The sequence below is a fragment of the Pogona vitticeps genome, chromosome 13 (assembly GCF_051106095.1).
Source record: "Pogona vitticeps strain Pit_001003342236 chromosome 13, PviZW2.1, whole genome shotgun sequence".
Lineage (NCBI taxonomy): Eukaryota > Metazoa > Chordata > Lepidosauria > Squamata > Agamidae > Pogona > Pogona vitticeps.
The window spans coordinates 4,498,124-4,519,494 of NC_135795.1; the positions used below are offsets into that span (position 1 = coordinate 4,498,124).

A 21,371-nucleotide genomic window follows, 5' to 3' on the forward strand; every position below is an offset into this window, starting at 1 on the left:
CTCAGTTGCATGAAATACATTCTCTTCTAAAACAAGACGCATGCTCCCCCTGCGCCTTGTTTTAGTTCAAAGACACCTCTTTCCTGGCGTGGCTGCGCTACTGAATCTTACCATTGTGCAGCAGTAGCAACAATTTCAAGTCCGGGAAACCACCTCTGGCCACGTGGAGCCTTTAGACATGGGCTCCTTCCCCGTTTCCTGAGAAACCCGCCGGTCCTCCCCCATTCATGTTTCCGTTCACCACCGGGGATGATGACTATACATCCGGCCTTGGTGTTTCTTTGTCCCCAAGGTGTGGTAGATAAGGACCTCTTTTTTTAATCATGTGTCAGAATAGCCCTCCAGGTGAGAGGGAGCCAGGATAGGAGAGCTGTGGGAGGGGGGCATGCTTATTTCCTACCCTCTCCCTTGTTAATCATCTACCTGCCTCTCTCTCCCTGAACAGGTTTTATGAATCAAGAGAAGCATAGATTAAAAAACAAGCACATTCCACCGCACCCACACACACACGCCCTGCGGCCTCTCTTGACTGGGCTACTCCTTCGTGTGGAACCACCTTCCAGAAATTATATCCCTGCTCTAAAAGAAGACCCACCGATGCAGAAGGAATGTGACAGCCACCGGATTCTTCCCGTTGTCCTTCCTTTGAGTTTAGCAAAGATACGTCAAGGACTGTCACTAGCGAAAGGGGCGTCCAATGTGCTTCTCTGTGCCACCTCCATGCTCCTTCTCCCAGCAAGAAGACCGGTTCTATCCACCCCGGACGGGTCATTTTGGCTTTGCAGGACCCCACCCGACCTTGGTGCCACAGATACGCCCATCCTGAAGTGCCTCAGAGTCTCACGTGGGCTTTTCCTTCTGCGTTGAGTTCATCTCCCTCACCCCGTCGCCTCTACGGCCATCGGTCAGTCACAGCGGCTTGTCCAACTCAGGATGACCATGCCAGCCCCCAAGCTCAACCTCCGCTCCTTGACCTCTCCACTGGGGATTGTCCGGTTGTTCCAGATCTTCTTCTCCTGCACGGCATTCAGCCTCGTGGCGGTCCACGATAGCTACCACAACTCTTTCGGGGAATCGGCCATGTTCACTTGGTGTTTCTGTTTTGTCATTTCCGTCTTTGTCGTCGTGGTGGAGCTCATCGGCGTGGCTGAATCGCTGCCTTTCTCTTGGCAAGACTTCACCTCGGCCTTCTCTATGCTGGCCGCGCTCATGATCTTCACCACATCCATCGTCTACCCGTCCGTCTTCATCCCAGACCGCTGCAGTAGCCGGAGATGCCGTTACGAGGCTGGGGCCACTTTCATGTCTTGGTTTTGCTTTGTCGCCTACGCCGCGGAAGTGGGCTTGACCCGGGCCAGAGGTGGAGAAATCAGCAGCTTCCTGGCCTCCGTCCCTGGCCGCCTGAAGATCTTCGAGGCCTACGTGGCTTGCCTGATCTTCTCCTTGGTGGAGTTCAGTTCGTCCTTTAAGAATTACGCCAGCCTGGAGTGGTGCCTGACGGTGTACTGCGTCTGCTTCATCATCACGTCGCTCATTGTCATCCTCACCATTGGACGTTGTCTCATGACCCTGCCCTTCCCCTTGCGGAAGGCCCTGGTGGGATACCATTCCCTGGCTGTCCTCATGTACCTGACGGCAGCCATCTTGTGGCCCATATACAGCTTCAGAAGATTCTCAAGACCTCCATGCCTCTTAAACACGGCCGTATGCGTTGAGTGGAACAGTCGGCTCGGAGTGACCTTCCTCACGTTCTTCAACCTGTTCGCTTACATTGCGGACCTCATGTACTCTTCCAAGATGGATCCGTGACCACCGCAGCTTCGCTTCCTCTCCACAACGCTTGTTATGACCAGGTTGCGGGGAAACCATCATCTCAAGAGCTTGCTTGGGCAAGGTGGAAGCTACTGGTGTGTAGCCTTCCGTTACCATAAGTAAACTGAAATAAACGTCTACACTTCATGGTACCCTGGCCATCAGTGTTGCCCCATAAAGGCTTGCCATAAAGGCAGTCAGGAATCCCAACTCAAGGTGATCCCCTGGATCAATGAAATTTGAATAAATTGGTCTCGGTGGTGTCATGGAGCCCCTCACTGAGGTCTCCGTGAAGTCCACCTGGGGGGGCCAGGTTTGAGACATAAATCCCGCTAGGGACAGTCAGGGTATTCCCCTCAGAATCTATCAAAAGCAGCAAGGGACAACGACAGCAACAAACAGGGTGTGCGGCAACAAGAGCGAGTCCCAAATTGCAACCGGCAGAATGTGGTGCAAAATATCACGTGCGTACGTGAAATTGCACAAACGATTTGCACAGTTTTCCAGCCGTCTGTCAAGTCTACATTCCACTCGTCTGGCTGTGAATTTCTCCTTTAAAACAAGGTGCATGCTCTCGCTACACCTTGTTTTAATCCAAAGATGTATTTGTCCGGCCTTCGTTATGCCACTGAATTATCCTTTGTGTGGTGGTAGCAACAGGAACTCAGATACCTGGAAAACACCTGTGGGCCACATGTGGCTTCTAGACACGTGTTCCTTCCCTGTTTGCAAGAAACCGGCTGTCCCATGTGCCACGCCTGTTTCTACCCGCCCTACTGAGCATGGGTTGACTTGGCCACCTGGGGGGTTCGACTCTGTCACCAAGGAGCGGTAGAGAAGGCTCCCCTCCGTCATCAGACGTCAGGATGGGAGTCAGAGTAGGGGAAGGAGGCAGCCCACCGAGGCCCCACACCCCCCACTTCTCAAAGGTATAATTCCTCATTTCACCTGCAAGAAAGGAGAAGCACTTCGTCGCTTTATCGCTACAGCGGTTGCAGCCTGGGCCCTGACGGGGGTTTGTTAATTTCTTCCCGTGTTAATCATCTACTTGCCTCTCCTGAACAGGTTTTCTGAATCAAGTGAGTCATACAAATGATGGATAAAAAAAAAAACAGAGCAGACACGTTCCAACACACACACACAGTTTAGCCCCCCACTTTTGCCTCGGTTACCCCCCCATGTGCAAGCCCCTCCCAGAAATCACACGTTTATGCCTGGAAAAAAGAGCCACCAACGTGGAAGCAAAGTGACAATCATTGTGTCCATTTCTGTTTGTATTCCCTCTCTCTCTCTCTCTCTCTGATACTTCCTCCACATTTATAGCCATGACATGTCAAAGCCTTTCACTGGTGAGCAAGCAAAGCGTGTACTTTCTCCCTTCGCGGTCCCTCCCCAGAGGGAAGGGAAGGCCAATGCCACCCATCCCAAACTGGGCGTTTCCACTTTCCGAGGGCAGCGCCCAACCTGGAGACTGCGGAACAGCCTCACTCCAGCCTTTTCGCTCTCAGCTCAGTGGATCTCCTCCTCTGGACCCTGATCCGGCCCGCCACCTTCTCGTCTTGGGAGCGCCATGGAGCTCAAACTTGGCTCCCTGATCTCTCCGCTGGGGATTGCCCGGCTGTTCCAGATCCTCCTCTCCTGCACAGCGTTCAGCCTCGTAGCAGCCCATGAGAGCTACCACAACTCGTACGGCGCTTGGTCCATGTTCACGTGGTGCCTCTGCTTCGCCGTTTCGATCATCGTGGTGGTGGTGGAGCTCATCGGCGTGGCTGAATCGCTGCCCCTGTCTTGGCAAGACTTCACCTCGGCCTTCTCCATGCTGGCCGCACTCATGATCTTCACCACGTCCATCGTCTACCCGTCCGTCTTCATACCGGGCCGCTGCAGGAGTGACGGGTGCAGCTACGAGGCCGCGGCCACGGCCATGTCTTGCTTTTGCTTTGTCGCCTACGCTGTGGAAGTGGGCTTGACCCGGGCCAAGGAAGGAGAAGTCAGCAGCTTCTTGGCCTCCGTTCCTGGCCTCCTGAAAGTCTTTGAGGCCTACGTGGCTTGTCTTATCTTCTCCTTGGTGGACTACACGAAGTCCTATACCCGTCATGCTGGCCTGCAGTGGTGCCTGGCTGTGTACTGCATCTGCTTCATCATCACCTTGCTCATCATCATCCTCACCGTCGGACGTTGTCTCGCCGCCTTGCCCATCCCCTTGGACAAGACCTTAGTGGGCTACAACCTCTTGGCTGTCCTCATGTACGTGACGGCGGCCATCGTATGGCCCATATATAGCTTCAGAAACTTCTCGAGACCTTCTCCGTGTAACGCAAACACGTGTGCTGAGTGGAACAACCGACTCGGGGTGACCTTCCTCACGTTCTTCAACCTCATCGCCTATATTGTGGACCTGGTCTATTCCTCCAAGATGGTTTTTGTGACCACGCCGGCTTAACTCTCTCATGCCTAGAACTGATGAGGTCTTTCAGGACTCCGGAAACAACCAGGAAGTGTGGACCAACCCCCCCCCCCCCCGCCTTGCTTCAGCCGGTTGGGATTCTCTGTATTTTGTATTATGGGTTTCATTTCTTCAGTGGTTTTGCTTTTGGATAGTTTCACGTAAGCATTTGCTCCTCACTTAAGGATGATGCTCTGCGAACGGACCCTGTTTCCTGAGGCAGACGGCCCTTCCTTCTCTCCCGGCCCCCTCATCCCCAGATCTCTGCACGCAGCCCTTGGGAATGGTGCTATAAGTTGTATTCCCAGGTTTGGATAAGAAACCAGGAAGCTCCGGGAACAACCCGTTCTCTGTCGATTCGGTGTCACCTGAAGTTGCTTTTTTAAAATGGCTGCTCTCCAGAAGAGGCTGTGAGACCAGTTCAAGGTGCGGAATGGAAAAGAACTTTAAGATTGAACCCCATTACTGTCGAACACGGGACCCAGCAGGTAGAGAATAAACAAAAAAAAAAACAAATGCCAGCCTTTGTACCTGAGGGATGACTGAGTTAACTATCCCCATCCTCTCCTTACGTCTATACCTATTGTGCCTGAAATTTGTCTTATAACTTTTTGCAGGATGTTACCGGGAGACCCTACAGATACCCTAAGCAAACCTCTCCCCTCCGTAGTACCTTGGCCACCTGTATTGCTCGTAAAGAGCGGCTCCACATCCCAAACCCTAATCCATAGCATCGTACAAAAATGGAACTGAAAGGGCCCAATCCAAGTTATCTGACACATGGTTGGCTGATATTCTCTTGAATGCCTCCAGTGTTGGATTCATCAGCATCCTTCCCGTCACTAATCCCAACTCAAGGTGACCCTCTGAATCCATGAGATGTACATAACTTTGAGTCAGTGGTGTAGTAAAGCCAGGACTTTCAGGAGCAAACACCCCCCAGGACTTTTGGCATAGTAAAGACGATGCATCATCTGTCACACACAACACACACACCCCTCCCCGTATCTCTGTTCCTTCCAGGTTTAGCAGCAATCTTCTTAGTAGCTGAGACAGAAATGGATTATGCCAAGACCAGTATTTTATTGCATGCTCTCCCTGTTGCCATGCACAGCACCGAAGAGTGATTTGGTCTTGAACGGGCAGTTAAAAGCCATTATCTTTACAAAAGGGTAGCTCCTCCATGATTAGTATGCATCAGTCCAGCCGCCTGTATTTCTGGCATCTCCTTATGGGGCAGGGGCCCTATGGGCACCGTTGCAGTGTAACCCACACCTCCAAATTCAGCATTCAGGAAACAATTCAGCAAGTCTAGCTGGGATTAGAAATTGGATTAAAGCTACCATTGACCAAGGCTGGTAGCTCCCCACTATACAGTAGTGCCTCGCTAGACGGTGATAATCCGTTCCACTGAAATCGCTGTTTAGCAAAATCATTGTCTAGCGAAAAGCATTTCCCCATTGGAATGCATTGAAACCTGTTTAATGTGTTCCAGTGGGGAAGAATTGTCGTTGTCTGGCGAAGATCGGCCATAGGAAAGCCGCTTTGCGAACCGCTGATCAGCTGTTTAAATCGCTGTCTTGCGAAGCTTAGGTCTCAAAAACACCTGTTTTTGCGAGCGCGGAGGGAGCTGTCAAAATCGTCTAGCGAAAATGAGTTTGCAAAGCAAAGACCAGACATTGTCCAGCGAAATTCCCCCATAGGAATCACTGTTTTGCGAATCACTATAGCGATCGCAAAAAGCCAATGTCTAGCGAAAAAACTGTAATGCAGGGTAACTTTCTAGCGAGGCACCACTGTATATTATTATATGGCTCCCCACTATATATAAAAATTGTTATTATATATCAATTGTTTTATACTTTGCTTGCTGTGAGCCACCCAGAGTAGACGGTGTCTAGATGGGCAGCATATAAGTCCAATAAATAAATAAAATAAATAAATATATCTAGATATCTACTGTGTTTCCCCGAAAATAAGACAGGGTCTTACATTAATTTTTGCTCCAAAAAACGCATTAGGGCTTATTTTCTGGGGATGTTTTATTTTTTTTCCATGGACAACCATCTACATTTATTCAAATACAGTCCTGTCATCATCTTCTGGCTGCTGCACAAGGGTGGAGGGTGGGGTTTCATTGAACTGGGGTTTATTTTGGGGGGGGGGTAGGGCTCCTATTATGAACATCCTGAAAAATCAGACGAGGGCTCATTTTCAGGTTAGGTCCTAGTTTCGGGGAAACAGGGTATGAGGGGCTTAGAATCTGGAAATAACACACGAGATTTGGTTCATTCCTATCCAAATCATTATTTTTGCATCAAGTAAGAGGAGTGTTCTTATGAAAATACCTTTTGGAATAATTTCGAAACCTATAAAAAAATTTCTTTTAAAACCTTATGAATGTGATGACCCGTCCTCCTACTTAACAAAAACATCACAATTCCAGAGTTTACACCCTAACACGTTATTTCCAAGCTCTTTATAAGGGGTTTAGATTTGTGTGGTGAAATTCAAACAGGGTCTGATTGATTGATTGATTGATTGATTGATTGATTGATTGATTGATTGATTGATTGATTGATTTGATTTGATTTGATTTGATTTGATTTGATTTGATTTGATTTGATTTGTATCCCGCCCATGCAATCCCGTCAGAAGTGTGGTAGAATCCCAAGAGTGGCAAAACCTGACAAGATTTGCATAAAGCGAATTGTAAACCCAAATTCTTGTACGGTCTTGTCAAGGCTTTACTCTGACGTAGAGGGAAGGCCTCCCTCCCTGCAAAGATCAACAATGACCTATCCTTCCATCATCTGGAAGCAAAGAAGATCGCTTCTTCTTTCCAAGCCCTTGTTTTAATTTGTTTGTTTTGTTTGGGGTTTTTTTTAAATTGCAAACTTGTCCAGACTTGATTCGTTAACTGCCCCAATAAAACGAATTGCCTTGGCTGAGTAAGATCCCTTAAATGGGGGGAAATGTTGAGAACATTAATCCTGATTAGTAAATTATTGAACAAGGTTATACTTCCTGGGTGAGCAGCCAAGAATCATGCAAGATATTTCCTCCCTCCCTCCCTCCCTGGAGATCATTTCAGCGTGACAGCATGGATGTGCTAATAAACACTGGAAAATATTGTACAAAAGGAATTACATGTGCAATTTCCACATTTCTCTGGCTGGCTGTTGAATGCATGGGCACCCAATTTTGTGGGCAACAAAATGTGTGATCTTTCTGAATACAAGACAGACAGCTAGGACAATCATGGGGTGCAGAGTTTGGTTTTAAAAAAATGCCATACAACGGTAGTCCAAGGATTTACAGAGCAAAATAGCTTCAATTTCTCCAGATAGTCCACCTGTTTCTCATCAACTGGCACTTGAGGTCTCAATGACTCGCTCTCTGAGACATTCACAGGAGAAAAACTCAAAAGGTTTGGTTACTTCCAGTCGTGGGAAGATCAACAGCAAGCTAACAAACACGACTTCCAAACAGGCTAAAGAGGAGGAAACAAAACTCAGCAGAGAGGCGAGGCTCTCTTTGAAATCAGACAGGATTGGTTAATGCTGGGACGATTGACAGTCACCCAAGCCCAGAAAAAGTCCTTCCCGGCCACATTGTCTTCTGGCGGCATGCGAGGTTGTAAAAACTCCCAACATGAGTTTAAGCCGTGGTGGACTTCAACCAGGCCTGAACACTTGGCGATGAAGTTCAGAGTGAAACAGAATTACGATTAAGTGATAAGGTGGGTAACCAGCCGGTGGGAGCCAACATTTCATAACTGTTTCGACACAAACGGAAAGCACTTATTATCGTGCCTAGATGGTGGGGCTCAATGTTCTTGTACCACCATGCCAAACAATCTCCATGGTTACAGGCCATTATCTCCCACAAGACTCTCCTTTGGACTAACTCTGTGGTCCCTGATTCTGCGTTTATCACTTCTGCTCTCCACTTGTCTCGTTGCTGGAGGGAGGGTAAGACTCAAACAACGCTGGGCATGATCTTGTATACAATACCTCATTATTTCTCCCGGGGGGGGGGTCTGCTCGGAACCTAATTGTGCAAAACCGGCGGGCAGAAGTTGGCCAGACAGAACGCATTCCGGTTTTGCCCAGGCGGGCAAGCAGAACTTAATGGTGAAATAACATGTGACTCGTAACTCGTTCCCTTTCTCAATAATGGAAATTTAATGATATTAAGTTCTATCATGACCAGAAGTTAACAAGAACAATCTTTACTCCCTTTAAGGTGAAAAGAAAACATTTTAGCTTGTTTTCTAGCTACGGGGGAGTTCGATACACCAGAAATTGTAGAACAGAAATTGCACTGAGTAGATCTCACTGCCATGGTACGAGTTTCTGTTGTCTTCCAGAACTTGTAAATTGGCTTGTGATCGGTCTTCATGACTTAACGTTCCACATCCTTTTGAAGTCCGGCTTCTCCCACGAAAAAGTTTGTCCGAATCATTTATCTGGTTGTAACACACTTTCGGCTCTAAGGATGAGATCTTTGCAACATCAAATGGTGCCCCATGTTTATGGAGGACCAATTCAGGTTGGTTGTTTTTTTGCCAAACAGGAACAGGTCTTTTGTAAAGCTTGTGGCTCTCGATTGCCTTTTCAAGAAGAAGCCACACAACCCCAAATATTTTGCAGGGCGAGCGGAACAGTTCATCAGAATCTCTGGTTTCTGGGAAATCTGTCCACATACCCTATAGCTCCTGCGTAACTAAGCTCGGATGGGGCAACGAAGCTGGCGGCAGAGGGAAGAAAAGCAACTTGTTAATTTAAAAATCCTGAATGTTTGATTCCGCTGGCACTGGTTCCACTCCAGTGCAATGCAGAGGAGGCTTAGCAACTTCGTTTTTTAAGGTCATTGGGATAGAAGGAGACTCCGAACAGCCTACGGATTTGTTTCCTGCTGTATGAGGGAACAGACCTTCGTATACTCACTTATCTTAACAATCTCCTAATTTGTTTGTAAGTGAACCTTTGTTATATTCCATTGTGTGTGGTTTTGCTTTGGAAACAGCCATCTCGAAAGTCCGATGCTATCGGATCCATCAAAAACAGATGTATCAACAATGGGCAAGGAACCAGAGAGAAACGTCTTTTTCAAGACATGGAAGGAAGTATCATTCAGGCTAGGAAAAGTTACTTTTTTGGGTTCCACATCCTGAAATACCCTGCTTTAAAAGAGGACTTTAAGGCAAAGACAGTAGCCAGTTTCCATACCTGCTCTATCATCACAACAAGCTTGTGAGGTCCTGTACATCAGGCTGAGAGAGAGTGAGCAGGAAGGACCTTTTCTGGGCTGGGATGATTGTCTGTCTATCCGGCACTAATGGATCATTACTTCTCAGCTTCTGAAATTCAAAGACAGCCCTCCCTCTCTGGGGACTGTTCTGACCCTCCATTTTGTCAGTTGGTGGCACTTGTTTGTTGCTGTTGATCTGTTCAGTTCGTTGCTAGTATGTATGCAGCAAAGAAAGCAGCATACAGTAGTCTATAACTTCAAGCAACTGTAAGTAATTTTTTTAATTCTTTCCTTACAAATGATACAGAGTGAGCAACTGAGACTTAGTTAACGAGAAAAGGGTGGACTCTGGAGAACTGATCGCTATTCTCCTCTGTGGATATCTGTACTTCTGTTGTTGTCGTTAAGTTGTGTCCAACTATTCATGACCTCATGGACCAGAGCATGCCAGGCCCTCCTGTCTTCCACTGCCTCCCGGAGTTGGGTCCAATTCATGTTGGTAGCTTCAGTGATACCATCCAACCATCTCATCCTCTGTTATCCCCTTCTCCTCTTGCCTTCACACTTTCCCAACATCAGGGTCTATTCCAGGGAGTCTTCTCTTCTCATGAGATGGCCAAAGTATTGGAGCCTCAGCTTCAGGATCTGTCCTTCCAGTGAGCACTCAGGGTTGATTTCCTTCAGAACGGACAGGTTTGTTCTCTTTGCAGTCCAGGGGACTCACAAGAGCCTCCTCCAGCACCACAATTCAAAAGCATCAATTCTTCGGCAGTCAGCCTTTTTTATGATCCAGCTCTCACTTCCATACATCACTACAGTAAAAACCACAGCTTTGACTATGCGGACCTTTGTTGGCAAGGTGAAGTCTCTGCTTTTTAAGATGCTGTCGAGGTTTCTCATCACTTTCTTCCCAAGAAGCAGGCGTCTTTTAATTTCATGGCTGCTGTCACCATCTGCAGTGATCATGGAGCCCAAGAAAGTGAAATCTGTCACTGTTCTACTGACAAGCAAAAAGATAATTTCACCAGAAGTTCATAACTGCAACAAAATCTGTCCTTGTGGTTTCTCTGCGCATGTTAACCCCGCTGTTAGAGACACAAAAGCACAGCAGGCTGGCTCTTTTGTCCCCAGACTGTCGGCAACTAGGCAACCACAGTGGCCTTGAATGTCTTTTTCTGCCACCGGCTGCAGCTCAGGGAGGGCTGTCCTCCTGTTTGCCAGGAACCAGGCTCAGTTGAACCAGCTTCCCTCTTGATTGATAGGATGCTATAAAAAGTGCTCCCATCCCTTCAGAGATCTCTATTTTGGGCCCTGTTTAGCAAGTCAAATGTTCCCTGACTGCTAATAGATCCTCGATTTGCAGCACACAAACGCCTGCTGCCATATCACATCGTGTGCCTTTCACTGCAGCAGAAAGAGCTGTGGCAGAACATGGTATGGGTTAAATAAAGTACATTTTGGACTGCAGCTACGGAGAAAGATGCCCATCTATCTATCTATCTATCTATCTATCTATCTATCTATCTATCTATCTATCTATCTATCTATCTATCTATCTATCTATCTATCTATCTATCTATCTATCTATCTATCTATCTATCTATCTATCTGTCTGTCTGTCTGTCTGTCTGTCTGTCTGTCATCTATCTATCTATCTATCTATCTATCTATCTATCTATCTATCTATCTATCTATCTATCTATCTATCTATCTATCTATCTATCTATCTATCTATCTATCTATCTATCTATCTATCTATCTATCTATCTATCTATCTATCTATCATGTTTCCCCGAAAATATACTAAAATTTGCTCCAAAAAGACATTAGGGCTGATTTTCAGGGGATGTTTTATTTTATTTTATTTTATTTTATTTTATTTTGTTTTGTTTTATTCATTCATTCAGTTCTTTCATTCATTCATTCATTCATTCATTCATTCATTCATTCATTCATTCATTCATTCATTTATTTATTTATTTAATAGATTTCTATCCTGCCCTTTTAGACAAAGTCTACTCCGGGCGGGTTCCATTAAACATTGTAAACTAAAACAGTTAAAAACAATTCAGAACAATAGTGATTAGTAATGCTTTGTGATGCTCAAGATGGGAAAACAGAATTTTGTTTCATGTACAACAGTCTACATGGATTCAAATACAGTTGTGTCTTCTGGATACTGTACAAGGGTGGAAGGTGGGGTTTCACTTAACTAGGGCTTATATTGGGGGTAGGGTTGATATTACGAGCATCCTGAAAAATCCTACTAGGGCTTATTTTCAGTTTAGGTCTTATTTTCAGGGAAACAGGGTATCTATCTATCTATCTATCTATCTATCTATCTATCTATCTATCTATCTATCTATCTATCTATCTATCTATCTATCTATCTATCTATCTATCTATCTATCTATCTATCTATCTATCTATCTGTCTATCTATCTATCTATCTATCTTTACCTCACTTTTCTCCTTAAAAGGACCCAAGGCTTATATCGTTAAAAAAACAATATTTAAAAGTTAAAAACAGTAGATATACAAATATTGAAAAGGGAATTAAACAAGTATATTAAAAATGCTCAGTATAATCAGCACTGAGACATGCATTTGAAAACAACAGAGCACAACAATCCGTTTTTAGGAAAACCCTCTCGGGCCGCCAGGCGCTGAGGAAAAGCCTGCCTGAAGAGAAAGCCTGCCTGTTTGCAGAAGGACAGCAATGATGGGGCCAGGCTGGCCTCAAGTGGGAAGGAGTTCCACAGTCTGGGTGCAGTATGGGAATTGTAGTCCTGAAAGGTAATGTTTCCAAGTAGGGGGAGGGAACATTTCTTTTTTCTTTTTCCAGAAATGTTCTGCACAAGAAGAAAAAGAAGAAATCCATAATGTTTGGTAACAACAACAGCAACGAAAGAAATACTACACAAACGCCAGTGACACTTTACCCTGCAGAGGAAACTGTAGCATTTGGTAGGTCTGCTTCCAGAACTTTGAGAAAGTTGGAAGCATGCAACAATCTCTCCATGAAAGCCACTGCTCTGCATTTCCATCTCTCTAGGGCTTTTTTTTTGCTAAAGTGGCTTCTGCTGACAACATTCTTATACCAGTGCACATTTCCTGCAAGGAGAGCCAATACCCATCTTGTTTATTCATCCATCACCACCATTTCCCCAGAAAGGGGCGTGATGAATTTATCATCTCTTTCCAAGCGATGCAATTCTGGAAAAGAAAGCTCTGCCCGTCTTTTTTCTTTTTAGGGACTCATTTGTCTGCGGCTCTTGGCTGATGCAACATCTCCTCCCTATCTCCACTGGGTGCTATCCATGGTCCTGATTACCCAAATCTCACCAGAACTATCTTGCATTGACTGACATTAACCAGATCTGTTCAACTTGATCTAATTTGTTTCACTAGGCTCTAAAAAAAAATGGGTTCATTTGAAATGTGGTGTCGGAGGAGAGCTTTCCAAATACCATGGACTGCCAGAAAGATGAACAAGTGGGTCCTGGATCAAATCAAGCCTGAACTCTCTCTGAGGGCAAAAAATAATACTAATGTTGAAACTGAGGATGTCCTACTTTGTGCACATCCTGAGAAGGTAGGATTCTCTGGAAAAGATCGTCATGCTGGGAAATGAAGACAGCAGAAGAAGAGGAAGACCCACTATGAGATGGAAGCCACAGGGTTGAATTTGCAAGAGCTGAGCAGGAAAGTTGAGGAATTTTGAAGGTCACTCATTCATGGGGTCAACTGAAGTCGAGGCAACTTGATGGCACGTAATAGCTATGAGGCTCTACCTGATGGACTCAGGGGGCACCCAAGCTCAGATAACCACGATCGTTGGAGATGTTTTCACTTCGTCCCCAACCTCCTCTTTTCTGGCCAAAGCCGCCAAGAAGTCCTCAAAGTGGAGTGCCTTCATGGAGACGATTGTGCTGCCTTTAATTAAAACGGCGCGGACGCTACACAGAAACAAAAACGGAGACGCGAAGCAGGACTGTAAGAGAATGAGAGCTTGCAAAATTGGAAAAGGCAGATATTATCAATGAAAGGGGTCACAAATCACATGACTGCGCAGGTTCCTAAAATGCCCAGGCTTATACAGTGATAAGATCAGGAAATTACACGTCACCAAGGTGGTGCCTGAGTAAAGACAGAAGCACCACTGTTTAAACTCTGGAAATGAAATGAAGCTGTTTTGCATAAATGACATCCGATTTGGCTAGCTGCTTTGGACGCAGTTGGGTTTTCTCTAGTGCAAAGCCCAACATCATTTATAACATGGTCATACATGTATCCTTCCTTCCTTCCTTCCTTCCTTCCTTCCTTCCTTCCTTCCTTCCTTCCTTCCTTCCTTCCTTCCTTCCTTCCTTCCTTCCTTCTCTTTTCTTGCCTTTCTTCCTTCTCTCTCTTTTCCTTCCTTCCTTCCTTCCTTCCTTCCTTCCTTCCTTCCTTCCTTCCTTCCTTCCTTCTTCATCATCAGCTTCTTCCTTCCTGCTTCATCAGCAGCATCTTCCTTCCTTCCTTCCTTCCTTCCTTCCTTCCTTCCTTCCTTCCTTCCTTCCTTCCTTCCTTCCTTCCTTCCTTCCTTCCTTAACCCTTTCTGTCATGCTAAACTAGATCCAGTTGGTTTTCCTGTAACACATTTAACCCCGTGATTCGGCCACTTCTTTGTGACCAACGGGCTCTCAACGAATGCAGCCTGCTTCTCCATCATCCCAGTTCCGTAAGCGGATCACACGCACATGCCAGCATAACAGGACACTTGATACCATGACCTTCCTGAGCGCCCAATGACTCCAATCAAAACGCTCACTTCAGTCCCAAGGTGACTCGGGACACCACGGATGCTCACACCTCAGTCTTTCCGACGGGGAAGGCCATAGAAGCCTACCTTGCAAGGTTGTCATAAGGACGGTTGACATAATAGAGGGCGTGTTAATCACACTTCCTCTGTCCAGCAGAGAAAAACTGTGTGCCATCAGACTGAATCTCAATTATGGCAACCCTTCCCCCCCAGATCAAAGTATTCAGGAGTGGCTGCCCCGTCTGTCCTTCAAGTGGCACTTTGAGACTATTGTACAATTTGCTCAGGCCACCCAGGTGGCAGGACACAAAACCCCATCATCCACACGTGCTCTCTCTAGGTGATCTCAGCTGGCTTTTCTTCCAAGAGATGCTGTGGGGATTCAAAATCCTGGCTCCAGCAACCCCCCCCCCCTTACCCAGCTATTCTTCATCCGAGATCCACCTTCCTCTTACCTGTCTCACTTGCGAGGTTTCTGTTCTCCACTCGGGGGCGCCAGTTTGCTTTAGAAGCCAAATTTTGTACCTTAAACGCATTCTGTCTATAAAAAACTGGGCGGAGGGGGTGAGATGATGGAAGAGATTGGTTACTTTCAGATTAGACTTCTGTCCTCCTCCCCTTGATGGAATTTTACAGGGATCCAGTTGAGATTTTATAGCCTTCAACCTTCTTGCTCTCAAAGCCTGGGGTGCACCTAACGGAAAACCCCCCAAATCTGCACCCAAATAGCAAGAGACGCAGTATTCCAAACCCATCCCATAAGGGAGAGCAGACCTTGAGGGGCCAGACACTACACAGCGAGCAACCGCCCCATTTGCAGTCTGTTCCAGCAGAATTAGGACAAGAGTCTTGTGTGGTCTGGAAGACTGCCAGATTTAGTGTCCCAGGTTAGGTCTTGTTAGTGTGTACACTCCTTTTTGCCACAAAATAAACACAGAGCCTTGTGCCAGGAGAAAGAGTAACCCGTTTTATTTAGCACCGGCTTTTAGGACCTTACACCCTTCTCTTCAGATCCCTCTAAAGAACCAGGCGTTGGTGCCCAATTAAACCCGGTCGTCTTTAGGATAACACAGAGTTGCTTTCGGAACCATCCCTAGCGGGATCTAACCCACATCTTCAGCAAACGGCCTGCTCTCAATGCTCAGACTCAAAGCGCCTCCAAGGTGCCCCCAACCTTCCAGCCCAGGGCGCTTGACCTGTTGAATTACCGCCTGCAATCCCATGATAGGCCTCGGAGAAGAAAGGTGGCAAACTTGAGCCAGTCATCATCCTCCCCTCCCACTTCCCCTTAAGTTGCAGCGGAGGGAACGAAAATGCGGAGGATGAGGGGGGATGATGGATTTTGTAGTCCGTCTCTTCTGGAGGGAAGGAAAGGGGATGAATGCTCCTTTCCTTCTCTAGGCAAAAGGCAGGATTTTCCTCCTTCTTTCTCCCTCGGCGCTTCTCAGCTTTTCCAGGCGCACACACAAACAAACACACATACACACAAACACACATACACACCCGTCCGGGAAGGGGGCGGCTCCATCTGGCGCGCTGCGCCGGCGGATTCTCTCCGCTAGGGGTCGTCCTCGCGCGGAGCCGGCCGCCGCCGCCGCCGGGAGTGTTCGGGGGAGCTTGGGCTGGCCGGAGCGCAGCAGCCCAGCCGAGCGGAGGCAGGCGCGGGTCCAGCGCGGAAACCCCGCGTGGCGGAATCGCCGTCCGTCCGTCCGTCCGTCCGTCGGGGAAGGCGCGCTTTCTCGAGGGCCGGGATTGCCCGCCCGGCTGGTCCACCGCCTGGAAAGGAGGCGAAGGAAGAAGGGCGGCTTGCGAGACTCGCGTCCGGGTGAGCCGGGGAAGGATGCGGCCGAAGCCCGGGGAGGGTGGGTGGATGGGCTGGGGGGAGGCGGGGGAGGGCGCTCCTGGAGGAGCCCCACTGGCAAAGCTGCGCGCCCGGGAGGGGTTTTGGGGGGAGATCCAGCAGCATCCTAGGCAGAGGGTCCCCTTGGGGTGCAGGGTTCCCGAGCTCCACCGGATGCCCAGGGGAGGGATCGCGCATCTATCGCGCGCAGAGGGAGGGAGGCTCCCCGACGAGATGTGGGGGCTTCTAAGGGAGGCTGGGGGGGCAGGGGGAGAGAGAGGGAAGGAGGGAAGGGGGTCCCTGCCGGGCCAACCCCCGGCCCCCTCTTAGGAGCCGGATGGAGGGCGCGCACGGGCGGAGAGCTGGCGGGGAAGGGGACCCCCGGGGCATCGGCCAAGCGCAGAAGGGCAGGGGGGCTCCCGACCTTTCCTGGCCCTCCCTGGGCTGTCCAGGTAACGCCGGGGGGGGGGCATGGTGGCGCGCCTGGCGAGGGTGGCTCCTGCCCGGGCAGACCACGCCGCCGGCGCCTTCCTCCGCCCTCTCCGCCCTCCCTTTGTCCGATCCACGACGGCTTCTCTTGCGGGAGGCTCGCCCGGCCATTCCTGCCTCCGGGCCCCAGAGCCAGCGGGCGTCCATCCCCCCCCCGGTGCGCTCTCTCCTCGCCGGCGCCGGTTCGCGGGCGGGCAGGTACGGACGGGTCCAAGGAGGGAGAGGAGGCGGGGGTCCCCGTCTGGGACAGTACCCGGGAATATTCGCTTTTCTTTGGGTTTCCAAGGCGAAGGTGCTGGCGCCTGGATCGGGACGCGAAAGCACGGTGTCCGTACGCCGGGCGCTCTTCCAGCACCGTACGCGCCCTAGGTGGACTTTTCAAGGCGCTAGACCTGCGCGCTCTTTGGCTGGTGGGAGGCAAACCGTTTGGGACCCCTCTGGGATTTCCTTCCCCATGAAGACGCCTGGGATCGGGTGGCAGACACTTTCTGGGACTCAGTTGGAAAACTTCAGGGCAGCGGCTGCTGGGGAGAAGTTCCAGGGCTGGATCAGGGCCCTTTCCAAGAGCCTTGGATCGTGGCAACCTGCGGGAGGAAAGGGGTTCCCGGCGGGAACATTTGGGAGTAGAAGGGGATGAAACCGGGTGATTTGACAAGGAGCAGAGCCTCCAAGCTTTTGGGGCCGGGGTGGTAGGATTTAGATTTGGGGCATGTGCAGAGTGCCTCTCTCCATTTGAAGGAGCTAGACAGACATCCTTTCCAAATGCAGGAGTTTCAGATTTTGGAACCAGGGCTGTAACTAAGGTGGAGCGACCGGCCTTTTACCCCAGGGCACTAAAATATACAGGTGAAAATCAGGAAGATAAAGAGTAATTTCTCCTGCCCTGTTCACTTTCTCTTTCTTTGGGGGGGGGGATGATTCTCCCATTCTCCTTTTTCACCCAGCGCAAGAGAGTGAGCAGAAGGCAGGTCCCACTTGCCCAGGGGGCCCAAATGGCTGGTTACGGCTCTGATCGGACCACAGACAGCTGTTTTAGGCAGAGTCCAACTCCTGGCTACATCTTGGCTGGCACGGATGACTCTGACCAGCAGAAGTGGGTTTACCAGGTTTTGATAAGATAGGGATGAACTGGACTGGGACCTTCTGCAGACAGCGTGTTGTCAAAGTTGTACATGACGCTGATGGATGGAAAGAGAGAATAGGGGAATAGGGGCCCCTTTTGAACCCTTTCCCCACTGATGATCTCTAAGAAGAGAACTCCACTCTTCAGAGAACTTCATTTTTAAATAAACATGGAATCCACCCAATTGTGGATTGGCATTTACAGGCTCCCTTTTGAGCCCCCCCCCAGGAGACTGGTCAGAGGCAGGGAAGTGGGTAGACGGTCGATCACCTCTCCTTTTCCCAACCTGGGAATGGAAGTGGGCTGTCTCAAAGAATTAGGCGTCCTTAATCCAACGGATCTGGAGGGTACCACTTGGAGGAAGCTGGATTCACAGAAATGGCAGGCAAGGAGCAGGTCAGACGCCGTGAACGTCTGCTACTTTGCAGCTCAGAACATCAGAGTCTCAAAAGTTGCTTTCTCTGCAACAGTAAAAGGAAGCTAGAAAGAAACTTTGAGGTTTATTTTCACCATAAACATAAACAGAAGCAACCCTCTCAGGTTGGGACTTGAGCCACCAAGCGTTGTAGATTTCCTCCTCGTTATGGAGACCCAGGACCTAGAAATGGGGCAAAACTGGGAGCCAAAATGGTAAAGCCAAGGCTGTCCACATTTGGGCACATCCTGAGAACGCAAAGGGTTCTCCGGAAAAGGCCGTCGTGCTGGGAAAGGGGGAAGGCAGCAGGAGAAGAGGAAGACCCAATACGAAAGGGACTCATTCTCTAAAGGAAGCCACAGGCTTGAGTCTGCAAGAGCTGAGCACCGTACGTTGCGGGCGACTTGACGGCACAACAGAAATGGAGATGCTTCATATGTCTTTGATATGGAGCCATTAGCACACACACACATATTACAAGACACATTCCAGCCATCTAATGGGAATACTGGGACGTGTAGTCCCCAAAGCAGTGCTTCCGAGCTCTGCTTGATATCTCACTTTTCCTCCAGTGTACTTGAAGTGTACAGAATATTTGGCTGGCTTCCCTCCCCTTACATCTTCACAGCAACCTTGTGTTGTAGCTCAGCCAGAGAGAAAAAGAGAGAGTGAGCCAAGATCACTTGGTACGTCTGGTGGGTCAGCAAATCTGAGCCCAGATCTCTGGGTTTAACACTCTGGCTGCTGCACCAGTGGATAGAGGGGATTAAAAAAAATGATAATAAAGATATTAGCCAAAATAATAACGAAGCCACGGAGCACCTCCAAGAGTCTAACAGGTTATGATTTGGCACAAGGTTTTGTGGGCTTTATATGTGGCCCATGTAAAACCGAACCCGGGACCAATGTTTTAGTCTTTAAGATGCCACAAGACGCTCTGTTTGGCTTTCTGGAACAGACCAACCTCTTCTGGAAATTAGATTTGCAAGCCTAGAAACGCCTTCTGGAGTCAATCTGGAGAACAAATCTGTAAAGCTGAACAGCTCAATTCAAAGGAATTTTCTTTCCAAGCTGGCTTCTTGACGGGGCTTATTGGTAACCCTTTGTTTTCCAAAACGCTTGGAAGGGAAGGGAAGCTTGTTTCAATAAAGCCTCTCACCTGGCCTTCGGGAGTCCATTCATATCCTCTGGAAACAGCCAGGAGGCGAAGCCCGTTTGCAAGTTTGTTGGAAGACAGGTATTTCTGCAAATTTCTTGTGTGTGGGGTGAACAATGAGCCTGATGCGTCACCTAGATTTGTTTTGGCAGCTTTGTGAGGTGAGCGCTCCAACGCCGGAGGCCTTTAAGAGAAAATTGGACACACCCCCCCTCTGCCTGTTGGATTCCTGCCTCGAGCAGGGGGTTGGACTGGATGGCCTTATGGGCCCCTTCGAACTTCATGATTCTAGGATTATAGGACTCTAGGTCTCCTCTGAAGGCCGCTTTTTTCCTGGCAAAAGGTTAAATTGCCATTTCTGGAAGCAGTAGCGATACGCCTGAGAACTCCCCCCATTTAAAAAAAAGATTTTCTTTCTTAAAAGCAAATACGAACATCAGCCGTTCCAACCTGGGTGGCAGATTTCCTAGGTGTGGTTCAGAGGTCTGCATCTTCCAAAGTTTTTCCAGAACAGGACGGGTTCTCCGTTTGGCGCCGACATTTTAACCCCGCTCTCTGTTTGTCTTCTGCTTAATTTGGGCCACCAGTTGTCAAACATTAAGAATAGATTTATTGCCATCAGAAACGAAAGGGACGTGGATTAGTAGCCGTGTTATAAATAAGATGGCCTTTGGCAACGCTGTAGTTGTGGTGTGGGTCTGTTTGTTACTGTCATGTGCTATGAAGCAGGGTTAAAGGTGTGTGTGGGGGGGGAAGATAAAACCCTTCCCCCCCATTCCACCCTGTGGGAGAGCTTGGTTTTAAGTAGATGTTGTGTAGATACACAAAGTGGCTTTCTAGTTGTGTAACAGGTCCCATGGAAGAAATGTTTCTCAAGGCAAGGAAATGGGAAACCCAGGAGAAATGGGTTTCCTTTGTAACATTACCATAGGCTTGTTGTTGTTTAGTCGTTAAGTCGTGTCTGACTCTTTGTGACCCCATGGACCATCGCACGCCAGACCCTCCTGTCTTCCACTGCCTCCCAGAGTTGGGTCAAATTCATGTTGGTCGCTTCGATGACACTGTCCATCCATCTCGTCCTCTGTCGTCCCCTTCTCCTCTCACCTTCACACTTTCCTAACATCAGGGTCTTTTCCAGGGAGTCTTCTCTTCTCATGAGATGGCCAAAGTACTGGAGCCTCAGCTTCAGGATTTGTCCTTCCAGGGAGCACTCAGGGTTGATTTCCTTCAAAATGGAGAGGTTTGTTCTCCTTGCAGTCCAGGGGACTCTCAAGAGCCTCCTCTAGCGCCACAGCCATAGGCGACCATTCTCCAAACTGGCAATCCTCCAGCATCTTGGAATTTCAGAGCTGGAAGGAATCGTGAATTCAGTATCTGGACTACAAATCCCATTACACACACACCCTCATGCTGGTGGAAGACAAGGAGACTGATCATTCAAGGCAGGCCTCCAGGCTCAGGTGAGGCAGCCTGAGACGGCTCCCGTAGCCATCCGGTGGCAACACCGTGACCCTTCCAGATGTTTTTCACCTGCATCGGATCATGGTTGCTGAAGTCCAGAATATTTGAAGGGCCAGAGAATGGCCTGAGGTGAGGAAGCCTAGCCCGCCCCCCACCTGGACAAATGCCCCCTCCAAAGGCAACCCTACCTATGGCAGCTCTACCTGTTGAATTTCTTCTCCTGGACATCTCCAGAAAGCTACCCTCCTCTCTTCCCAATGCATTATCGGTAATTAAGATGCTGCCGACCAGGAGTGGAACTTTCTCCGATGTCTTGGACGTGCAATCCCGCTGGGTAGCTGTGGGCAAAATGCGCTCTCCGATTCTAAATTATGTAAAGTATTATGTACAGCCTCCAAGCCAAACAGCGCTTGCTTAGAAAAGTAGTCTAGACACAGAAGCGTTAGTGTCAACCCTGTCTTCCATCTGTCCCAACGGTTTCATGGAACGGGTGGCTATGGCCCAGATCGAGGAACAAGCATGGCCAGTGGGGACAGCCAAGGGGGCCATCGACAAATGGCCCCGTGTCT

At 48.6% G+C, this 21,371-nt stretch overlaps 3 protein-coding genes and 1 long non-coding RNA gene across 4 annotated transcripts in view; 3 read left to right on the forward strand and 1 right to left on the reverse strand.

Annotated features, from left to right (window-relative positions):
* Positions 1 to 471: 471 nt before the first annotated feature.
* On the forward strand, positions 472 to 1,942 carry LOC110087138 (myeloid-associated differentiation marker). Its single transcript, XM_020808586.3, has one exon. The coding sequence runs from the start codon at positions 934 to 936 to the stop codon at positions 1,807 to 1,809; it is 876 nt and encodes a 291-aa protein (XP_020664245.3). The 5' UTR covers positions 472 to 933; the 3' UTR covers positions 1,810 to 1,942.
* A 1,347-nt stretch (positions 1,943 to 3,289) lies between these two features.
* LOC110087128 (myeloid-associated differentiation marker homolog) lies at positions 3,290 to 10,288 on the forward strand. The gene has a single exon (XM_020808574.3). The coding sequence runs from the start codon at positions 3,383 to 3,385 to the stop codon at positions 4,253 to 4,255; it is 873 nt and encodes a 290-aa protein (XP_020664233.3). The 5' UTR covers positions 3,290 to 3,382; the 3' UTR covers positions 4,256 to 10,288.
* Positions 10,289 to 12,229: 1,941 nt separating this feature from the next.
* Positions 12,230 to 15,912, reverse strand: LOC140702564 (uncharacterized). The gene is made up of 3 exons (XR_012081772.2): positions 14,774 to 15,912; positions 13,309 to 13,473; positions 12,230 to 12,366 (listed from the first exon to the last, which is right to left on the reverse strand). It is a non-coding gene; the product is annotated as an uncharacterized LOC140702564 (long non-coding RNA).
* Positions 15,913 to 15,915: 3 nt separating this feature from the next.
* Positions 15,916 to 21,371, forward strand: part of LOC110087134 (cytoplasmic phosphatidylinositol transfer protein 1) — a 45,516-nt gene continuing 40,060 nt past the window's right edge. Inside the window, exon 1 of the mRNA XM_078381488.1 lies at positions 15,916 to 16,143. The gene's annotated coding sequence lies outside the window, so the exon portion shown is untranslated. The remainder of the gene's footprint in view (positions 16,144 to 21,371) is intronic.